This window comes from Pinus tabuliformis, chromosome X (genome assembly GCF_031772625.1).
Source record: "Pinus tabuliformis cultivar Carrire ecotype Pingquan chromosome X, CPIR1, whole genome shotgun sequence".
NCBI lineage: Eukaryota > Viridiplantae > Streptophyta > Pinopsida > Pinales > Pinaceae > Pinus > Pinus tabuliformis.
In genome coordinates this window covers 1,419,132,234-1,419,156,138 of record NC_142308.1, presented here as the reverse complement: position 1 = coordinate 1,419,156,138, position 23,905 = coordinate 1,419,132,234, and the positions used below count along the sequence as shown (strand labels likewise).

Sequence of the window (23,905 nt, the reverse complement as noted above, 5' to 3'; positions counted from 1 at the left end):
ACATTGTAAACTTCCATAAGAATGAAAGGGTATCTTTTTTGTTTCGGCCCTCATATATATATATGAAATTTAGGTTGTCTTTTCCACGGCAACTCCTACTCTTTATCATTCTTGAAGTCCATGTATTGTAACTTTGATATCATGGTTTAGATCAGAGAATAGTAATGACTCTAACCAACTACCGAATCATTCTTGGAGTCCATGTATGGTAACTTTGATATTAAAATATATCATGGTTTAAATCAGAGAAAAGTGACGACTCTAACCAACTATTGCAAACTGGGGATCAAGTTTGCATATTTAAAGTTGAAACCTGCTAATCAAGCTGGGAAACCCACATATCTGTTATTTCAACTGTATACTTGAGTTACTAAATTGCATATGAATAAAAAGATAACAATGTAGGCTTTATGGGCAAGTTTCTACCCTCAATTGTTTCAAGTTGTACATCCACTGTCTGCACACTATGTATGGAATAAAAGTACGGTAATGTGTCATACTCAGACTGAGACTGAATTTTGGCAAAGCCATGGCTGATATTCATACTACATAGTATGCCAATTGATATACACCGCCTTGTATGCGTAAACCAATATTATGACATTGTGTCATTCATTTCAATTTTTAAGCAATATGAGATGCCGAAAAAGATGATGAGCAGTAGAATTTCATAAAATATAATTTAAAGAATATATAATAATCTAAACCTTGCCTTACTAAAAACACCTTCAGCCTATATTCGTTTGGGGTCCGTAATAATCTCTGACTCATCCTTAACACATTAGGACAGCGTGGAATATCTGTTAAATAAAAAACTGCATGAGGGAATGTGCAACCATTGAAAACAGAGCTTGCTGACCCCAGCTAATTTTGTCCCTTCATATGCCCCTATGATTTGTATAGATCATCCTGAGTGGAAATGAATATCTCTATCTTCCACGATGAAGCACCGGAAGCTACACTTCTTGAATCTGGCCAACGGTTTAGGCCTCAGGTTGAGGCCCAATTGATGAGTACACTTGAAGTTTTCCATACATGCCACAAAATGGAGTTTTCAATGTACCCATGGGCATGATATAAAATGAACTGTGTGCCTGTTTCTCTGTTTCCATGGTCTTTTAATTAGGGAAGGATGGTGTACATAAATAACGAAGTAGATATTCATTGGAGGAACAAGTGTCCGAGAGGTCCTGATGCAACCTAGTCAATGACTTCTGCAATGACCGCAACGCTGGAAGATAATCTTTGCAATGTTGTTGAATTGTATGACCATGGACTTTGCAAAGCTCCTGCAGAACAAATTTCAAAAATCAAAATTTAACCTACTTCAGTTGCCTCCTTTCATCTTCCTTCTTTTACTTGTATTCAGTTTGCTTTGTTGTTCATGCCATATACTACAAAAATTATACGAGAAGGGTCAGTTGAGTTCGAAGAGAGACCTGGCACCACTGAAGAAGAAACTCAAGATGTGGAGAACCTTCCAAATACTCAGCAAATGCTTCAATTAGCCTGCGCAAATATTTAAGTGGAACTCCAGCAGCAGTGGTCGCAACATCCTTTGGATGCACTGATACGACACATTTCCTGATCCAGCTAGCTTCATTTAGACGAAGAGAAAGTATTAGTGCCCTCAGATGTCGGCCTTGATTAAGTGCTCCATCCACTGCCTGAAATGGCCATACAAAACAAAATCCTAGTCATATTTACTATTAAAAAATATCATTGTCATTTGTTCACAGAACTGTACATGCAATCAGGAAGAGAACAAAATACAGGTTATATGATGATCTCTTATACTTTAGACATTCAACCTGCTCCAAAGTTATTTTGTGAAACATACAAGGTAGATAGATATTTCAGACTAGTTTAAAAAATTCAGCAAAGTTTATGACATTTAGTAACAAAGTGTACATGATTGTTAGTCTCCCCGGTCATTAATATGCAATAATTTTTTACAAAATCCAAATTTATGTGGACAAACTTGAAGTGCACTGATTTCTATGATAGCAAATTACTAAATAATACACCGTGTAAATAAAAGAAAGGCAAGGCCACATCACATATTTTCAGAATGCAACTTCAGAAAGCAGCACAGTTGACACAAGTCCCATTGAGAAAAGGGCAAACATCTTCTGATTGCCTTCAATTATTGTGGTATTGTGGCTAATTTAAAATCTTTAGTAGAACATTACTGCAGCTACAGATAATCTGCATGCAAATGAATATCCATGAAGGACACAAGATTTAACTCTCAGTATAGACAGATTGTTGAATACCGATTCTTGATTATGAGAATGTGTCCTTCCAGTGTACAATTTACCACATTTACAGTCACCTGACTCCTTCCGATCCCCCTCAAATTCTGCTTCCTCGCCAGAAGAGGTTTACAGGAGCTAAGAAAGATAAAGAAAAGAACAGCAGGCTGTAGCCAGAAAAATGATAAATAATAAATAAAAAGAGAAACAGGGAAAGATAAAGAAGCGAGTTAAACACTCAGTTGATCATCTTAACAATCCACAACCAGCTTCTTCAGTAACCCTAAATCCCACCGAAAATAATGATAACCCAACATAATCCCACAGATGAAGAGAATAGGCCTTCAGAACCAAAAGGATAAAAGGGAAGAGAACACACTGAAGATTCAGATTCAACCTCCTCTAAAGATAAGGAAGAACATTCTTCTTGAGGATGCAGTAAAAGATGGACATTTCATAGTATTTGGCTCAACTTTCAAAAGGGAATAAAAAACCAGAGAGGGAAGAAAAAAAAAATTCTGAAGGGTTAAAACTTACGACTTCACTAAAATGTACTAGTTGTATGAAAGACTCCAATAACACTTGTAACCTGTGATTCAAAACTTGTCCTGTTAATATAATTCTTGTTTCTTAAAAAACTCATGGTTCATTGCCATGCCTTTGGTGATTTCTGCCCATCTGGAGTCTTATTTTTATACCCAGTTGCCATACCAGATCTATTTTCTAATCTTGGGCATATAACATAGTCCCTTGCCTTTCGCGATTCATGCCCCTATGGAGTCTTATTTTCATGTGCAGTTGCCATATCGGATCTATTGCAAATCTTGGTCCTATAAACATACTACTTTCAGAAACTACATACCCAATAGAATCTCTGGCCCTTCACCTGCAATCTGTACAAAACGTCCTCCAAAGGGGCGTACAAGGATAACACCAAACCATGAAGGTTGCCACCTTACAATCAAGCAGATATTTGCTTTTTGTGAAATCTAATCAGTTAAAACAGTTTTTGAAGTTGCTACCTATACCACACGTTTTGGGTTCAAGTTTGGATTCGGCAACATCTGAATAGGAATTTTGATTATAAAATATATTTGAAGAAATGGTTACACTGACACACAACCAACAAGCATTATGGAGAAGTGCACTTACTGCAAAGGATTTCAGCACACAAAAAGTTGATAATCATGCCATGGGTCCCATTTAAAAAAAAAAATTAACAAAATTTGAAAACCCTAAATCGAACCTGAAGTCAATTCTGATTTTTTTTCTGATGAAATTTATGATTTGGTTCGACTTGAGGTTTGTCATTTAGGTTCAGCGAACATGGACAAACCTAAATTCTTTTCAAGTTCACCAAACTTCAAACCTGAACCTTGAGGTTTGGTGAACCCTGAGACTTAGGTTGCCACTCCTTTGCAAACCCCATTACAATCTTGATTATTCCTATTTGTTTCCATCTGTATTTTTAGCATCAAAAATATTTCTTAAATTTGCATCAACTACAGTCATTGCAAAAAAAAAGCATAATGTCTTTACTCTGTCCTTATCCTTCGTGTTATGGTTGTTAATATTGTGTTGGTGACTTGTGACCCTGTAAGGGGTGCCTTGTGGTGGGTTATGATTGAAAACCCTTAGTGGCTAGCATATGGTGACATAGCTTGTTAGTGGGCAGCCCTAGTACTCCCACCTCAAGGATTAGGGGCTAGGTTTAACGTTCCCTAACACCTATATATGAGAGATATCTCAACCTCATTTGTGCAGATATCAAGTAGAAGACAAGTTAATTACTATACACATCTTGTGCACTGTATTCGTACTGGATTATATTTTAAAAAATTAGGGCACAATCATACTCATGCATCTTGTGCTTTTTGCATTTATATACATGATTCTCGTGTTTGCAAAATATTGTTAATTGTTGAAATTTGTAGCGCGGTCAGGTACTTCTGCACAGGCCTTGAGCTTAGGCGCGCAGAAGTCACCCACATCGCCTTAGAACATTTGCTCTAGGTTGAGCAAGTTGTTGATGTAACTTAGCCTAAGTTTAACTTAGGAGAAGCACATATTAATATGTTTGGCTTATTCAGCTAAAAATAAAACTTAGGAAAAGTAAATTATTTACTTTAGTGAATAAGTTTTAATTTTAGCCATTGATCTCAAGTGAGGCGATATCTAATCTCAACTGTGTAAAGTTATAAAAGCAAGGCTAAGGTGACAAGAAGACACATAATAACAGCACAAGGCTGAGACTGGCATCTCAGTGGGTGTGTTCTAGGCCGAAGATAGTGCAGAGGGGTTGGAGATCCAGATCTGCAAGAGAGAGCATATCTGTTGGATCAGATTCAACATATTGTAGTCTGTAATTTTTCAGTTGGGCCATTATCCCAAAGACGAGAGCCCAAGTCAGTTCCGTTCTTTCATTAATGAAAAACTGATATGTTGGGAAAAAAATTGTTTTTGATTATGTGATTCAGATCATTAATTGCTTCCTCTTAATTTTTTTGTTAGGAACTTGGTCGTGTATTTTCTCAGTGATTAATTGCTTGGAATTAAATACCGAGTGTTGGGTTCGTGTAGAATCTAGCATCATTGTCATATTGTTTATACCATAACCCTGACATGGTATCAGAGCACGCCATGCTTTTCCCCATAAATTTGTGTTGATGTACCCATGATAATTATGGCATAGTCTAATGAGGCAATTTTTTTCCCTTTTCCAGCAAATTTTACAATCTATTTTGCTTGAAATCTAGCCAGAAATTGAGAACATTCGAGTTTTAAGTTATTGAATCTACACAATTTTTGTGCCCCAAGGGTTTCCCAAGGCGCTAAATCCATTTATGTATTTAAAAATGCAATTTAATCAACAGAACATTGTGATCTCAACAATAATCATGTTGATTCTTTGAAATTGACTTTCGGATTAATCACATCATCATCATTTGTTGGTCGACATTTCAAACCCTCTAATGTGGTTCATCCTCAGGACCAAGAAGAAAAACCAATCTATCATTAGGATTAAATAGCATAGATGCATCATGTTCCAAATCTTTTTAACGGCTAATTCTAGAACATGATGCATCTCTGTTATTTAATCCTAATGATAGATCGGTTTATTCATCTTGGTCCTAAGGGAACCACATTAGAGGGTTCGAACCAACAAATAATGATGATTTGATTAATCCGAAAGTCAATTTCAAATAATCAATATGGATCACAAAAGTCTGAGATAAAAAATAATCATGTCATTGAATTCCAACGAAAAGGCCAGAAGTCACCTTGTTGGACTACACCAATAATTATGGCATGCACTCTGGATATCCATTTGGGCATTTCATAAAGAAATTGGTATGCAACCTTCTTGAATAAGGTCATTAAGCACTTGGTATGCAACCTTGTTGAAGCATTTTCATCAAACACTCGATGTGCAACCTTGTTGAAGCATTTTCTCCAACACTTTTTGTGCAAACTTGTTGAAGCATTTTGCAAACACTTGATATTTAAAGGACAATGTTTGTGCAATGTGAATCATGAATGCCACTGCATCCTTAGGAGAGACCACAAAATATCTCATATGATGTTAACATAACCATCTAGCTTGATTCAGGTCAATTCAACTCATCAGCAAGTCTGAATTGCCAAAGAGTTTGAACCACAAATAACTGCATATCAAACTCAAATTCGCCAAGTACACAAAGGTCATTGACAAGTCAAAATAAATTGTCAATGTATTTGTAAAACCCATAAATGAGTTGCTTTTATTCATTTTCTCCACTTGGTTTTCCATGTTATTTCCTCCATTCTCCTAAACCCAAAGCAAGATGAATGTGTGCATTTTGAGAGGGAATGTTCACCTAGTGCTTTCCACACAAAGAAAGCAGGTTTGGGAACTCCAGTAGCAATAGGACCTTTACTCCAAATTCAGCAACAACAAGGCTTTTCATGAATCACTATTTCAATCCACTTCTGTTATAATTGGCAACTAGCACCAAACTCCATGTGGGTCTTCTTATTTATGGCAGCTGATATTTTTCTTGGATTCCTCTCGTCAAGAGGTGTAGGATTGATCTAAAGATCATCTGATTCCGACATGTATTCATGGTATGAATTTATTTGTGTTATGTGACAAATCGTCAAGGTCGGCCAGCAACCAAATTACCCCCACTTGTCCTCAACGCTTTATTATAAATAGAGGTGGCCTTCAAGTCATTTGGTCACTCATCTCTTGTGATCCCTCTCTCCACTCGTTTGGGTTTTAGTGGAGAGAGTGGCCTAGAAGAGAAGGCTCTATGCTGCCCTAATGAAGATCAAATCACAGCCATGGAAGAAGCCTTAATGCAGTCATGGAAGAAGCCTTAACACAGTCATGGAAGAAGCTTTAATGCTGTCATGGAGGAGAGGCTTTAATGCAGTGAAGAAGGCTTCCATACGCAGTCCTAAAGAAAGGGATCTAACCTTACCCTAGCCGCAGTAAGGAAGAGTCTTAGCCACAGAGATCTGGCCGCTGTCCTAGCCCTAGATGCAGTCCCCTAATCCGCAGTCTCAAGAGGCCTCTATGCTGCCCTAGCCGCAGTCCTCAAGGGTGACCCTTACACGCTATCTAAGGAGACTCATAGCAGCTAGAGGAGGCTCCTAACCACAGCACTTAAGGGTGCCCTAGGACGCTGTCAATGAGTGTTTTATATGCTGCAAAAAGAGGCACGTATACACAGAGAAAGGAGGGTCATGTTATGCCCTAGCCGCAGAGAATAGAAGGACTAATGCAGCCCTATAGACGCAGTTGAATGACTGTATAAAGGAGGCCTAATTAGCTATGGAAGACAGGCCCTTAAAAGCTGTCAAGAAAGGGCTCCTATACGCAGTCAATGTATGATCTAATATGCACTTAAGGAGAGCCCAGATCCGCTGATGTATGAGGCTCTAAATCCGCAGTTCAATTTGTGCCCTAGTCGCAGTCTAGATGCTGCCCTACATCCGCAGTTGAAGAAGGCTCCTATATGCTGTATAGAGGAAGCCTAGTCATGTGTTCAGCACTGTTTTGGGACAGCGGATTGCAAGGAGACAGAGCCCTAATCTATGGGTTGTTGGGTGAGTATAGGGGCTGGTGTTAGCCCTATACTCCTACATAGAACAGCAGCAAAGAAGAGGGACCTAGCTGCAGTGTTAGCAGCTTGTTTGGGTGCATGCTTAAGGGCTGGTACAGGCTGCAACTTACCATGATGCCATAACCAGTGATGACAAGTGGAGGATGGTCTTGTGGAAGGCAAAGCTATTGTTAAAGGCAAATAGGCTGCTCTGAATAATAAAGGGGACAGCCTTCTCTTGGAGAACAATTGCAAGTTAAATCTGGGCAGATTTTGGGACTGTTAGGAGACAGTACTTTGGACCTTATTCAGGCTCAGTCTTGCTGAGCTAGGCCGCAGGCCATAGCCAGCAACATGAGGATATTAGAAGGATTGCGTTGAGGTTGATTCAACTAACAAGGAGTAGCATGATGATGTAAGGGTCTCACCTTGGAGAACCTTATTCTAGAAGCTTGATATGCTGCAAATCAGTTGAAGATTGAGGGCTGCTCTATCAGCATTCTGAGCTGCAGTCCTTGGTGCCAGGAGTATAACTCCATTGTGTCATCTTCATAGTGAAGATCTCTGATGTCTGATTTTGGCAAGTCAAAGTGTTGACTTCAAATGTATATGTACTATCTCTCTCTCTGCTGAACTATTGAAGATCATAAGAAGATTTCATCAAGGGTTTCCCCACATTGAGGTTTGTCCCTGGCTGGTGCCACATCTTGTGTCCTCTTGTCTTGGCTTGTTTTCTGCAATTTATGTTTATGTACTATCTGCATTTTACTATCATGCTAAATGTGATTGCTAATCTGGAATTGATACTGAGTTAAAATGAAAAAATGAAGTAAATTGCTCTTATCATAGAACATACCTAAAATTAACAACTTCCAATTGTCTAAGTAAAAATTAATGAAATTTTCCTTTTAATCAAAATTTATGTATTTTCTTTTTATAGTTTTGTACTCATTGAGCTTTTCTTGAATCATATCAAATTCTTAATTTTTCTGTCTCACCTAGCTTTTCAAGAAGCACTATCAATAGAAACATGGGGCACAAAGGCATGAAGAAAAGTATCCAATCAATTGTGCATACCTGCTAAATCTGAGAAGATAGTTGCTAATATGTTGTTGCAAATATGTTAGATGAATAAGGCATAGATAAGACGTGATGCATTGGTAAAACAAAGAAAAACCTAATTTTGGGGGCATTAAGAAGCTTGTGCAAACAAACAAAAATTGCAACAGGTCCTCCATTTTCTGAAAACACCACAGCTCAAGGTTGTTTTCTAGAATATGTTTGCAATTCAAAGCACAGCACATTCAGAGCCTATGGGAGATCACATAGCTCCTTCTACAACACGTTTCTGAGCTCGTGCTTTTTGAGCTACAGAAAGCTCACTCTTTTTCATGAAAATCTTGAGATGCGCTCTCTTACTACTTGGTAATCATCCATGTGTAGAACATAACAACATCTTGGCCATCTCAACATAGAAACCTAAAGTCGAGCTTGGATCATGGCCTTTGAGCATGCATCCTGTTGCCGCAAAATCAAGCAAGCCTTGGAGAGCGGTACACTACAAGGCAAAAACCAGACCAAGTGACAACAATAAGGTAGTAGCCCACTATCACCACAGCTACTACCCCCTACTATTTATGGATTTTCACCAATGGGAGGAGTCCCAGTATAAGGTCACCTATAAGAGATATTCTAGGTTTAGAGGTTCAAGGTGATAGAATAGCTCACTTAGAGATGGTTCATCTTAAGAATGAGGTTCAGACTATGTGAAAAGGCAATTTGCATGCCAAGTAGAGGCCAAATTGAGACAATGCAAGACTTAGGGTTTGACTGATATGTTGTAAGTTGGGAGGTCAAGTTGCCAAGAAAAGGTTTCCAAAAGTGAGTATTAGCAAGGTAAAGGCGCATGAAACCTTCAACAAGCCCTCAAGTTGAAGCTATGACCACACTAGAGTTTTATCTAGGGAAAATAACTAGGGCAAGAGAAATTATGGATAAAAATGGAAAGAATGGCCACCAAGGGGAATGATTTTGAGGCAACCACTACAACCCTTGATGTTGAGACCTTCCAAGACCAAAAATTCCTCTTCCTAGCCAATTCGCACTAAGCCCTAGTTGGGTCGCTTGGCCTTAAGAGGGTCGAATTAGAGAAAGAGAGAAAATTCAAATTTATGGATAAAAGATAACTTGATCACCAACTAGACAAGGCCAATGCCTAGTCCTTGGGTGGATGGAGTCTAAGGATTCTTAAGATAAGCTATAACTTGCAAAGGAGTAAGGATGTTTGATGCCCTAGCACAAACCCTAACTATTGCCTTTGTGAGGGATCAAGGTCACTTGGGAGAGCTATAATCAAGATACACCAAGGGGATTGCCATTCACATATCATACATGAGTAATGCATACAACAATGAGGCCTAGATTCTATGCAATTGATTATCAATAAATTAGGGCACAAATAGAAAAACCCTAGATCAGCAGTTTATTCCATACATTAGACATCAAATCAGAAAAAATTTCAATAAACAAGCTCACTTACAAGACAACATGCATGAGCAATACTTTAATGATCCAAGACAACTTCTCCAAAGTCAACCCAATAGCTCCAATGAACAAGAACAATCCAAAGATCACATCTTCACCAAGAAAGAAGAGGTCAAAATCTCTCAAAGGAGGGTCAGAAATAGTCCAAGAGATGATGAGTTACCAATGATCCTCTCCTTTATTTATATGAGGAGGATGAGTAATAATTATAGCCTAAAATCCCCTAGATAGAAGTTAAATCACAATAATGCCTTGGGTTACAAGCCAACCCACTAGCTTTAGACCAAAAGTAAAAGACAAGCCCGCACATGTGATCCACTAGCCCTTTAACGCTGACATCAATGCTCCAAATGCCAAGCGTTAAGGCTATTAAGTGACAAGAGTGATGTAGAAGCCTCTAAAAAAGGTTTGGCCCTCAAGTTTTCATCAATATCCCTATTGTCCCCACAATCCAATTGGGGTACCATAAAGTGGTCTCTTAGGTCTCCAACTACTTATACTGCCTGTCTCTTCTCGAACAGTGAGGGCTTTCCAAGTACTACTAGCCCTCCCAAGCCTCTGAAGGTGAGATTATCCTCATCTAGGCTCTAGATTTATTGTCATCCCTCACATGGTGCTAATGCCAACCTAGGGGCATGTTGGGTTTAGATACATCATCCTAAAGGAGTGTCAAATGTAGTTCAAAGTGGTAGAACATTTTGGGTGCAGAAGGTGCCCAGAGTCATATGTGATGTGTTATTGTTGCCTTGAGGCATGAGGATCTCAACACTTCACTTGTGGGTGCCAATATACTTCTCCAGTGCCTGGGTATATATGGGTAAGGTGCCCAAGTCATGGGTTGTTGAAACACCTAACAATCACAACATAATGTCTACTGAAAGCAACTAGTCATCAAAGACAATGATCATTATTGCATCTAAGTGAACCAAGCTTGAATGTAATGGGTTATTTAATACTTCAAATAAGGATTCCCTTCTAAATTCGGGGCCTTGAGCTCGAAATGGTGTTTTCTCCCTAGGTAGGGGTGGCTAAAGGACAACCTTATTAGGTGCTTCTAGCCTCCAAGGGGAAGTAACATTTCCTCAATCCACCTTTCAGTTCAGAGGTGTTAATGAATAATAATGATGGTACGAAGGGGAGAAGACTTCATAGCCAAGTGCCATCATCAAACGGACCAACTTGATGGGGATCCACGTCATGAGTGTATAGATGGGAGGAGGGAGCAATTGTGGAGGAATGAGCTACCAACTCAGCCTTCTGTTTTTCCACCCCTCTTGTGCTTCTTTTACTTTTGCTTCCTTTTTCTTTATATTACTGTTCCTAACTCAAAGGGTTAGAGCTTGCTTTCAATGATGTATAACAAATTATTACCCCTTAAGGATAAGTCATTTAATTGCTCATCGGGGTTAGGACATGCAAGAATTCCTTTTATGATGTAACGAAGCAACATGTGCTCGGAAACCTTGTGATGGCCATAATGAGTGAGGTAGAGCTCATGCTAAGATTTTGCCCACGTGCTAATGTGTATGTCTCGGCCATCTTTTGCATTTTAATATTCTTTTTATTTTATTTTGTGGCATGTTGCCACAAAATCTAGCAGGCCTTGGAGAGGGAAATCCTACAAGGTATAAACTAGACCTATAAGCTAAGTCACCTGACACGGGGATTCGGGATTCATAGGATTCGGGATTCGTGGCGTCGGATTCGGACACATTGACCCCCCGGAACAGGACACGTAGGATTCGTTATATATTATTTTATTAAAATATATATATATATATATATATATATATATTTAAAATATATATATATATATATTAAAAATTAGATCTTTCTTACACAAATTTTAATTAATGATACAAATTTATTGATTTCAAATATAGATCTTCATCTATAGCTATTAGCATGCATATTACATACAAAATTCAAATACATGTCAATCTATTATCTATTTCTTATGCTTGGCCCTCTTGCCACCACGAGAAATGTCTAATTTTTTAGTCTTGTTGGAAAATCAAGATCTTTATCATTAATATCACCCTCTAAGCATTAATATCCAGAGGTATCTTTGTCATTACCTTTGTATCTGTATAGGGATCTTTGTCCTTAATATCACCCTTTAAGCATTAACATAAGATAGAACAAGCATAACATGTCAAGTCAAGATTTTGTTTGAGTGATGTGTACATTTTTAGGAGGGTCATGATACAGGAGTTCGACAACCAATGTCACTAACATCAAGGTACATAGAGGGATTGGTACTCTTGATTAAATATGAGTTCCATACCCTAATACATGACAAAATTCAATGGAAACATCGCAATCCCCCAATCCTAAAATCCTGAAAAACTGATAAGTCTACTGGATCTTGAATGAAATCTAAAATTCTACTTTCCCCATATGAAATCCAATGAGGCTGGAACCTCTCAAACATCTTGAGTCATTTCATGGTAATGTTAAAAATTTAAGTAAAAGGATGAAAATGAAGATTAAGGAGAATGTCACTTTCACTTTAAGAATTTAACATTACCATGAATAGCATATCAATACTAGGGCCTAGACTTGATCATTAAGCTGCCAAAACGCTTGCCAAATGAAAATATGTGTGGATGTAATGACCAAATGTGGCCTTTCCATACCCGTGCAGGTCACTTTTGCCGCCTAACGAGTCTTGGAAAACAGGACACGCTGCCAAAATCATGACACGCAGTCAGATTCGACGTGTCAAAATAGGACATGACGTGTCATGGTTTTTCGACACGAATCTTGAGAGAATCGTGTCGGACACGATGGATTCGGGATTTGTGGGGCCTATAGGACGAATCCGATTATCTAGCCTATAAGCAACAATGGGGTAGCGTCCCACTGTCACCACAACCAAAGCCCCCTGCTCTTTACGGACTTTCACCAATGGGAGGAGTCCTGGTAGGATAGAGATCACTTACAACTGGCATTCTAGGGTTAAGGTATGCAATGATCTCGCTAGGAGGTCTTCAAGAAAGACACAATTTTGGTTCAAGGCTTCGCAAGGAAGCAATTCACTTTCTATGAAGATAAAAGGCCTAGGGTTTGATTGATTTGACGTGTGTTGGAGTAACTCAAGGTCAAGGCGATAATAAACGATGTCTTACAATGTATATTGGCTTAAGCCAAGGCTCATGTAACCTTCAAAAAAGTCCTTAAGTTGAGGGAAGAAAAACTAGGGTTTCCCTCTTAGGGCAAACACCAAGGGCAAGAGAACTTATGGATGAAATTTTGAAGTGGATGCACACACAATTGATAAGTTTTGTAGCAAACCCTATCTACTTGATGTTTAGGTTCTCCAACCACCACAATACCCCTTCCCTAAAATTTCACTCTAAGCCCTAGCCTTGAAAGAACCGAATTCAAGAGAGAGAAAAGATGGATAAAATACGAGATTGATCACCAACAAGCTGGGTTGATGCCTTGTTTGGGAGAATGGTGTTTAGGATGATTTAGGTTAGCTAAACTTGTTTTCAAGGAAGGCTGAAATTTCATGCCCTAGCAAGCAAATTTCAAGCCTTACCCACTCAATGAAAAATATATTTTTCATGGGAGTGCTACAATGAGTTCATGTTAAATTTGGCAACTAAGGCCAAAATCCACCTTGGACAACTCATATGATGACGCTGATATTTTTATTGGATTCCTCTTTCCGAAAGGTGTAGGATTGATCTAAAGATCATCTCATTCTGACATGTACAAATGGAATTATGAATTTATTTCGTTTATGAACAAATTGTCAAGGTTGGCCAGCAAACTAATGTAGGCACAGAAGCCCAAAAGGCATGTCTTTTCATCCTCAACGTTGCATATAAATAGAAGGTGCATCTACCTCATTTGGACATCATTCATTCTCACAGATATCTCTCTCTCCTCATTTGATCGGGTCGTACAACTTCAAGGCAGCCTTCTTCTCCTCCACATGTGCAAAGTTTGACTGTGATTGTCTGTTTCCAGCATTGACCAAGTTGCAGGAAGTTTGACTAGCGCTGATCAGGCAATGTTAACCTTGTTTGACTGTGATTTTTGTGGGATTATTTCTGTTCGGGCAGGCAGCATTCTTTGGCAGAGAAACCAAGTTTTTATGTGATGTTTGACCAGCGTTGACTACAGCAAGTTTGACCGCAGGTTTGACTCTGCGTTGACCGAGTTTGACTAATATTTTCAAGACTATTTTGGGTTGATTCTAACTATTCTTGGAGGTCGAGTTGATTGGGTTTGACTGAGATGATTTGGAGGTAGATTTATGCTAAGTTGACCAGCATTGACTTTCTAGTTAGAGCATCTTGTTGACTGTAGTTTGATTGGACAGATTTGACTGTGTTTTGGGCAAGTGAATTTTGTATATTGTACTCTCTCTCTCTCTTTGCTGAATTTTTGAAGAATAATAAGAAGACTTGATCAAAGGGGTTTCCCCACATTAGGGGTTTTCCCTGGCATCCACCAAATATTGTGTCCTCTTGTTTTGGCTTGTCTTCTGCTTTTTATTTATGTTCTATCTGCATTTACTATCGTGTTAATGTGATTGCTAAACTGGAAATTGATATTGGGCTAATAAGAAAAATTGAAGTAAATTGCTCTTAAGCATAGAACATACCATTGTTATCTGAAATTAACATGGTATCAAAGCTGAGATGAAGACAAATCCCAAGCAAGAGTGAAAAGAGCAATCATTGAGAAGAGCAATCACTGAGATTTGTTGGACAAGGACAAGACTCAATGACCTCCGCATCTTACTTCAAGCTTGATGACAAGCTCAATGATAAGATTGATTATCATGCATGGAAGATGTCTCTTGATTTGACTTTGGAAGAGCAAGATGTTATGGACTATGTGCAGGGAAAGATTACTGAACCTCCTTCAAATGCATCGGTTGTCGCTAAGACAAAGTACAAGAAAGGTGAAGTCAAAGCAAAGAAGATCATCATGGATTCTATTAACAAGCATTTGGTTGCATATATCTCTGATTTGAATACATCCAAGAAGATGTATGACAAATTGGTTGCCATGCTTAAAGTTAGCAATGCAAACCAAGTTCTCTTCCTCAAGAACAAATTGAAGGACATAAAGAAGGGAAGAGGTGAAGATACCCAATCCTACTTCATGAGGATTACCGAGATCAAAAATGATCTTCTTTCAATTGGAGAAGTTATTGTTGATAGGGATCTCACTCTCAATGCCCTTGGAGGTCTCCCTCGTGAATGGCATGTGTTCAACACTACTATCCTCAACAATGACAGGATTCCAGGTTTTGATGAATTGTTGACTACATGCACTGAAGAAGAAACAAGGATGATGGAGAGAGACATGCCTTCAAATAGGAATGAACCTACTACATTCTCTGCTCATGCTAAAAAGAAGAACAATACAAGTTCAAAGAAGCAATGTCAAGGAAGACCGAGATTCAAAGATGGAAGGAAGGGAAGATGCTTCATTTGTAACAGGTTTGGTCACTATGTTAGGGAGTATCCTAATAGAAGGGATACACCTCATGATGATGACAACCACAACCACAACAATTTCAAGGGCAACAACAATAAAAGGAATGGCAGATTCAACAACAAAGGAAAAAGGAATGCTCCCGCTACTCAACATGGAAATGGTCGACCTCCCAAAAGATCAAGAAACTCCAAGTATGATGAATCTAATGTTGTAGATAACAAGCAAAAAGAATTTTATCTTATATCTGCCCTCTCTATTGCCTCTCCACTAGATACCTTGGGAAATTGGTTGATTGATAGTGGTGCTTCAAGGCACTTTATTGCGTATAAGGAAGCTCCTTCAAATCTGATAGAAAAGGATACAAATTTGGAAATCATTTTTTGAGACAATGCCACCTATCCCATGAAGGGAGTTGGGAATGTTACTCTTCAATTAAATCAAGGTAACACCATTCATCTACAGGTAGTACTATATGTACCCAATCTAAAGAAGACCCTCGTCTTTATCTTGGCAATTGAAGACAAAGGATTCAAGGTGGCATTCATCGATGGAAAGGTACGTGTTTGGAATAGAAATTTCAAAAAAGCATTTACTCTTGGATTCAGGGTCGATAGCCTATATCAAGTTGGAGGAAGCCCATCGGGAGCTATGTCTTGTGACACATCTCTTCAATCCGAATTATGTATGGCACGGGAGGTTTGCTCATCTACATTATAAGGCTCTACCCAATGTGAGGAAGATGGTGACAGGTATGCCCGAATTTAAATTAGAACATGAAGATGTTTGTCAGGGATGTGTCGAAGGAAAACATACAAGGGGACCACTCCCCTCAAGTGATAGAAAGACTACTGACATTTTGCAATTGGTTCATTATGATCTATCTAGTATGATGCCCGTGACATCTTTGGAAGGATATTTATATTATGCTATCTTTGTGGATGATTTCTCTCGCAAAACTTGGATATATTTCTTGAAGAAGGACGAAGTATTCTCATGGTTCCATTCTTTCAAAGCCTTGGTCGAAATCAAACAGCGAAAAAGATCAAAATATTGAGGACCCATAATGGAACTAAATGTGAATCAAATGAGTTCAATGACTATTGTAGAGAAGCTAGCATTAAGAGGGAGACTACTACCGCTTATACTCCTGAGCAAAATGGTGTTGTTGAAAGGAAGAATCGTTCTATTATAGAAGCCACTTGTGCCATGCTTCATGATCAAAGCCTTCCGAAGTTCTTATGGGCAGAAGCTGCCAACAATGTTGTGTACATTCAAAATAGATGCCTTCATCAAGCATTGGACCCCAAAACTCTCGAAGAAGTTTTCACCAGTAAGAAACCTGATGTTTCTCACTTTAGAATTTTTGGTAGCCCCGTATATTTTCATGTGCCGAAAGAAAAGAGAAGCAAATTGGATGCAGCTGGGAAGAAATGAGCATTTGTGGGCTACAGTGAAACTTCCAAGGGATATAGAATCTATGTGCTTGGTCAAAGAGAAGTGGAGATAAGTCATGATGTCACCTTTGATGAAGATGATGCCCTTGGGAAGATTAGTAACCTTCCTATTCCAAGAAAGGACAAAGAAACAAATACAAGAAAGCAGGGAGAACAGCAAGATGAGCTGATGCCCAATGTTGAAGGACCAATGGATCCCATTGATCCACCTCCTCATAAGCCCTCCTCCTCAAAAAGGAGATCCTCATTGCTTAGGGAAACTCTCGAAAATGCCGAGAGACATATTGCACCAAGCGCGACATTCGTGAAAGTAAGAAGTCGAATAGGTACCAAGGGTACTTAACTACCATGACCACCATTGTTCAAACTGAGCCTTGCACATTTGAAGAAGTTGTGAAGCACCAAGTTTGGAAGGATGCTATGAACGAAGAGTATGAGTCAATTATGAAGAATGATGCTTAGGATGTGGTCCCTAGACCCAAGGACAAATCCGTTGTCACCTCGAAATGGCTCTACAAGATCAAGCATAGAGCTGATGGAAGTGATGAAAAGTTCAAGGGCGGATTTGTTGCTCGAGGCTTCTCTCAAAAGGAAGGTGTGGACTACAATCAGATATTTGCACCAATTGCCAAATATACCGCCATCCGTTCAATCATAGCCCTTGTTGCCTCGCAAGGATGGAAGCTACACCAGATGGATGTCAAAACCACCTTCTTGCATGGTTCAATTAAGGAGGAAGTATATGTATAACAACCCAAGGGGTTCGAAGTTCAAGATCATCAGAGACATGTATGCAGGTTGAAGAATATGGGTTGAAGCAAGCTCCCCGAACTTGGTATGTGAGGATCGACAGCGATCTGATGAAGTTGGGTTTTACAAGAAGTGAATTTGATCCAAACCTTTACTTTAAGGTTGAAAATGACAGACCTCTCATCTTGGTAATTTATGTGGACCATCTCTTTCTGACAGGTGCAGACCCTCTTATTCATCAATGTAAGAGGGAGTTGGCTTTAGAGTTTGAAATAAAGGACCTAGGACTGACGCATTATTTCCTAGGGTTGGAGATCTGGCAAAAGCCAAGTGAGATTTTCCTTTCTCAAGGAAAATATATTGTAAAGCTACTTGAAAGATTTGGGATGGTGCACTGCAAGTCCATAACTACTTCGATGGAACTTAACTTCAAGAAGTTATGCAGAAGTGCTACTAGGCCCCATGTGTGAAATCCCTCTGAGTATCGTCAACTCGTGGGGGCCCTGATGTTCTTGGCGAACGCTTGTCTGGACATATGCTTTGCAGTGAATACATTGAGTTTGTTTATGGTCGAGCCTCATCACATACATTGGATTGTTGCCAAGAATCATCTGAGATATCTTCGAGGCACAATCACATATGGACTGAGATACACTGCCGAGAATGTGAGGCTCCATGGTTATTCTGATGTTGACTGGGCTGGCAGTGTGGTGGATCGTAAAAGCACATTGGGATGTTGCTTCTCTCTAGGTTCTGCTTCGATATCCTGGATGAGCAAGACGCAGAAGTCGGTTGCGTTGAGCACCACTTTATCTAGGATATGGTACAACGGGGAGCAATAAGGCTCTGTCACATTGGGACTAATGATCAAGTCGCAAATATTCTTACGAAGCCCCAGTGGAAGGTCAAATTATTAACCTTCCGTGAACGACTTGGATTCGTGGAGACACCCTCTTATGAGGGTCCAGTTTGATTTGGATATTGAGCTCTGGGAGCTCTAGGGGGCTTGGGCTACTTCTTGCAGCGATGAGCGATCATAGGGTGAGTGGTTCACCTTCCCCTAGTGGTGTGCAATGTACAGGGTGAGTGGTTCACCTTCCCCTGTGATACCCCGTGATGGTTGAGATATGCATAGGATGAGTGGCTCACCTTCTCCTATGGCATATGAGCAAGATGAGTGGTTCACCTTGTCCTACCGATACATCCTACCCATGCAGTCTTGGACTCATGGGATGTACCTCTCATCTAGCCAATGAGTAGGGAAATGAGTATAGGGACCATAGTACTACCGATGGACCATCGTGTACTACCGTACTCCTTATGCTAGGATGTTTGATATTGATATGGGACCAATGGAGATTGACTTCGAGTCAGTAGAGAGTGGTATGATACACTCTCGATTATTGGACACTAACTTCAGATCAGTGGAGAATGGCATGACACATCCGCGATCATTTCTTCTTCATTATTTCTTCATGGTTCAACAGCGTAGAGCAGAGCAGGCATGACAAGGATGGTACAGATTGTCAGGTCGTTTCGCAGGTGGAGTTCTTCCTAGTTGAGAGGGAGTGTTAAATTTGGAAACTAGGGCCAAACTCCACCTTGGGCAGCTCATATGATGAAGTTGATATTTTTATTGGATTCCTCCTTCCAAGAGGTGTGGGATTGATCTAAAGATCATCTCATTCCGACATGTCCAAATGGACGTTTATGGACAAATTGTCAAGGTGGGCCAGCATACTAATGTAGGCTCAAAGGCCCAAAAGACATGTCTTTTCATCCTCAACATTGCATATAAATATAAGGTGCATCTACCTCATTTGGACATCATTCATTCTCACACATATCTCTCTCTCCTCATCTAATTGGGCCGTACAACTTCAAAGCAGACTTCTTCACCTCCACACGTGAGAAGTTTCACTGTGATTTTTTGTTGCCAACGTTGACCAAGTTGCAGGAAGTTTGACAAGCATTGATCGGGTAACGTTGACCTTGTTTGACTGCGATTTTTGTGGGATTATTTCTGATTAGGCAGGCCACATTCTTTGGCACAAAAACCGAGATTTTATGTGTTGTTTGACCAGCGCTGACCACAGCAAGTTTGACCGTAGGTTTGACTCTATGTTGACCAAGTTTGACTGATATTTTCGAGACTGTTTTGGGTTGATTCGGACTATTCTTGGAGGTCGAGTTGACTGTGTTTGACCGAGCTAATTTGGAGGAAGATTTCTGCTAAGTTGACTAGCATTGACTTTCTGGTTAAAGCATCATGTTGACAGCAATTTGACTGGACAAATTTCACTGTGTTTTGGGCAAGTGAATTTTGTATATTGTACTCTCTCTGCTGAACTTTTGAAGAATAATAAGAAGACTTGATCAAAGGGTTTCCCCACATTGGGGTTTTTCCCTAGCATCCACCAAATCTTGTGTCTTCTCCTTTTTATTTATGTTCTCTCTGCATTTACTATCATGTTAATGTGATTGCTAAACCGGAAATTGATATTGGGATGTTAAGAAAAATTGAAGTAAATTGCTCTTAAGCAAGTACATACCATTGTTATCTAAAATTAACATTTCACTACTAGGATTATTCAATACATGTTATATGAGTAATGTATGCAATATTCATCTAGATAGCAATTCCATTAATTTTCAACAAATTAGGGCACAATTTTACCGTGACCTAGAATAAATAATTCCATACATTACACAGAGAAAAATAGATATTCAATATAAAGAGCACATACAAGACAACATGCAAGAATTCCTTCCATTATCCAAAGTATAGCTCCAAGAAATATCCAAGAATAAGCTCCAAACGTCAAAATGCATCCAAGAGATCCAAGTCTTCCATAAGAGAACAAGAGTGAATTCCTCAATGAGGCCGAAATTCCAAATGTGATGATGATGAGAGATCAAATGATGGGTGCAATAGTTCGAAGCAAAGGGGCAGAGCAGGAGCGACAGCGAGGGGCAATATCTCGACAGCGAAAATGTCGTCACGCAAGACTTTTCGCATCAAGAAGAAGTTGGCTAAGAAGATGAGGCAAAACAAGCCTATTCCTCATCGGATCAGGATGAGGACTAACAACACCATCAGGGAAAGGAATGAGATCGTTGATCGTCTTTCCAAAGTGGTTGCGCAGCGGAACAGGGGACAATGGCAAATTCAGGAATTTAGGGAGGGAGTTTTCTACCGTTTTTTCGACCAATCATTCATTGAGATGAATGGGAATCTCTCAGAGTGATCTCACAAATCATTCTTTTTTGGTTTTTTGTCCTATGCATTTACAATCTGTCTTTACTATTGGGACAGTTACTAAGTATTTTTGTTTATCATTGCAAATATAATTGCCTGGGCTACTATGATGTAATTTGTATACAGTTTTTCTAAACTCTTCTGAACTGCTTTCTACATGGAATGCATCTCATACATGCAGCATTATACAACATGTAATTTTCTTAATATATTAATGAAAATTGTGCCTTTTTCCTTGGAAAAAAAAGAGAGATCAAATGAGGTCTCTCCAATATATATGTGTTCTAACATAACCTATTTTACCCTACAAACCCCTCTAATAATAAAATAACGTGCAAGTAATGGCCTATGTCACAATCTGACCTAGTAGCTTTTGCAAAATTAAATCTATCTCCACAAGTGCTAGTCGAAATGCTAATGCCATGCTTGCGTGGGCTTCTAGAAAGTTGATTTCAAGGCCTTTTGGTACCATGACAAGTGTAGAAGGCCTCTAAAATCAAGATCTAGGGGTTGGCCCTTGTATCTTAGTGTGAATCATTCTCTCACCCCCCAAATGTGGGTTTGGGGCACAAAACTAGGTCTCATGGGTCTCCAGGTGGTAAATTTTTTGTTTCTGCTCCAACGTTGAGGGCACTGAAGATGTTGTTAGCCCTCCCATGTCTCAAGGCATGAGACAAACCTCATCTGGGCCCTATATAACCTGTCACACCATATATATATGCTAAGCCGGCTAGGGGCAAACTAGTCCAAGTGCATCATCCCATGAAATATAAGGCAAAGTGCATAAGATGTGGGTGTTGAAGGTGCCCATGGCTGTGAATGATGTTCTACCTCTGTCTGAAGTCCCATGGCTCTCAATGCATCACCTGTGGGTGTCAATGTGTCCCTTTGGAGGACCTAGACCCCAATTAAGTTTCCCAGACCTATAGACGGATCCACTCGACAATTACACACAATATCTAGTGCTACAACTTTCATCGTCACGTACATTAATCATTACTGTATCTAACTGAAACAAGCTTTAAAGAAATGGGCAAAATAACGCTTCATATGAGGCTTCTCTTCCAAAAGTAGGGCCTTAGTCACATAATGGTGTTACCTCCCTAAGCAAGAGTGGCTAATAGACGACCCTATTAGGGGTTCCCAACCCCCAAATGGAAGTGACATGTCCTCAGTCCACCCTTCAATAGATAGGTGTCATGTGAATAATGATGGAACGGAAGGGGAAAGAACTCCATGGCCAAGTGCCATGGTCAAAGGGGCAAGCAATGATGGAATGCCTCATCTTGGGTGTATAGATGTGCGGAGGGAGCAATCGTGGATGCATAAGTTATTTTGGCCTTTGTTTTTCCAACCCTCTTTGTTGCCTTTTACTTTTACTTGATTTTTCCTTGTATTATTGCTCGTAGCTCAAAGAATGAGAGCTTTCTTTGTACAATGTATAGCAATTATTACCCCCTTTAGGATGGGGCAGTTCATCACCCATCGAGGGTTGGGACATGCAAGGGTTCCTTCTTTTCTATGAAATAGGGCAACATTGACCCAAGAACCGAATGATGGCCATATGATAGAGGTAGAGCTCATGCTTGGTTCTTGCCGCATGTGCTAATTTATAAGTCTTGGCCATCTTTTGCATTTTGATTTCCTTTTGTTTTTCTTGTGGCCACCATATGCTCTTTCCTATCCTTCTAGCTGCATCAACCTCCCAGGATGCATTTCCAGGCCCTGCCCAAGGTATAAGGATGTGTGTATGCCAAATCCCAATGAGTCGATGGCCAGTTGACCCAAAGAAGGGAGGTGGAATAAGGGCTCACAATGATGGAAATTGGTAAGTATGGAGTGCATTATCTCAATCATGGCTTCCCCAGTAGTGCCCCTTCCTAAAGCTATGGGCCATTAGGGGCAATCCCATTGGACTAGGATAGAAAATTAACCCCCCATTTAAGGTGAGGGAACAAGACTATGGCCAAGACCATTCCTTATTCCAAGTCACCCCATAATCCATGCTAAAATGCCCAAATACAAACAAGCATAAGCACCTGATTGCATAATAGATTAATTACCTTTTCATCAAAAGCCCACCTTGCAACATGTGATCGACAAATGGGCAAGGAAACATATGACTGATGCAGATGACGAAGATATGAATGGCACAAAGCCTCGGCTAGAAAGTGGCTCTCATGGGTTGATGGTTATCGGTTGGATGAGATGAGTAGGAGAAAAGTTTATCCTATAGCTCACCCACTTTTGGTGGGTAACATGGCCATGATATGTTGTTTCCTTTCTTTTAGCTGCATCAACCTCCCAGGGCAAAGTTCTAAGCCCTACCCAGGTATGAGGATGTATAATTGTCAAATCCCAAAGAACCATTGGTCAGTTGAACCCAAAGAATGGATGTGAGATAAGGGCTTGTAATGTATGATGAAAAGTGGTAAGTATGGAATGGGGATAAACAGAACCATGCTATCTCAATCAGGGCTTCCCAAGTCGTACCCCTCCTATACCCACTAGGCCATTAGGGGAGGTCCCACTAGACTAGGATCAAAGATTAACCCATTTAAGGTGAGGAAACAAGATCACAGTCAAAACCCCTCCTTCCCGTTCACGCCATAATCCATATCAAATGCCCAAATACAAAATATAAGCGCACAATTGCAAAATGTATAAAGAACCTTTTGATCAGAAGCCCACTTTCGTCCATGTGCTCTAGCCAAATGGGTGAGAAGTATATGGTTGATGCAAGTGGCAGAGATGTAATGGCACATCATAAGCTAGTGGTGGTTGTCAGGGGCTACATGGCTGGTTGGTTGGATGTGAAGAATGGGAGAAAAGTTTTCTTGTTAATTTTAGATAACAATGGTATGGTCTATGCTTAGCACAATTTACTTCATTGTTCTTTAGCAACCCAATAACATTTTTCAATAGCAATCACATCAACCATTAATCACATGATAGTAAATGCAGATAGAACATAAAAACATATGCAAAAGACAAGCCAAGACAAGAGTACACCAAATTTCGCAGATGTCAGGGAAAAACCCCAATGTGGGGAAAACCCTTTGATCAAATCTTCCTATTATTATTCAATAG

The 23,905-nt window shown here is 39.7% G+C and overlaps 1 protein-coding gene across 1 annotated transcript in view; it reads right to left on the bottom strand.

Annotated features, from left to right (window-relative positions):
• Positions 1–651: 651 nt before the first annotated feature.
• The window catches only part of PWP2 (periodic tryptophan protein 2), a 127,761-nt gene continuing 104,507 nt past the window's right edge, over positions 652–23,905 (bottom strand). Inside the window, exons 6-7 of the mRNA XM_089452870.1 lie at positions 1,440–1,667; positions 652–1,289 (exon numbers count right to left, since the gene is read on the bottom strand). Of these exons, the coding sequence (XP_089308996.1) occupies positions 1,119–1,289; positions 1,440–1,667 (399 nt within the window). The 3' untranslated portion in view covers positions 652–1,118. The remainder of the gene's footprint in view (positions 1,290–1,439; positions 1,668–23,905) is intronic.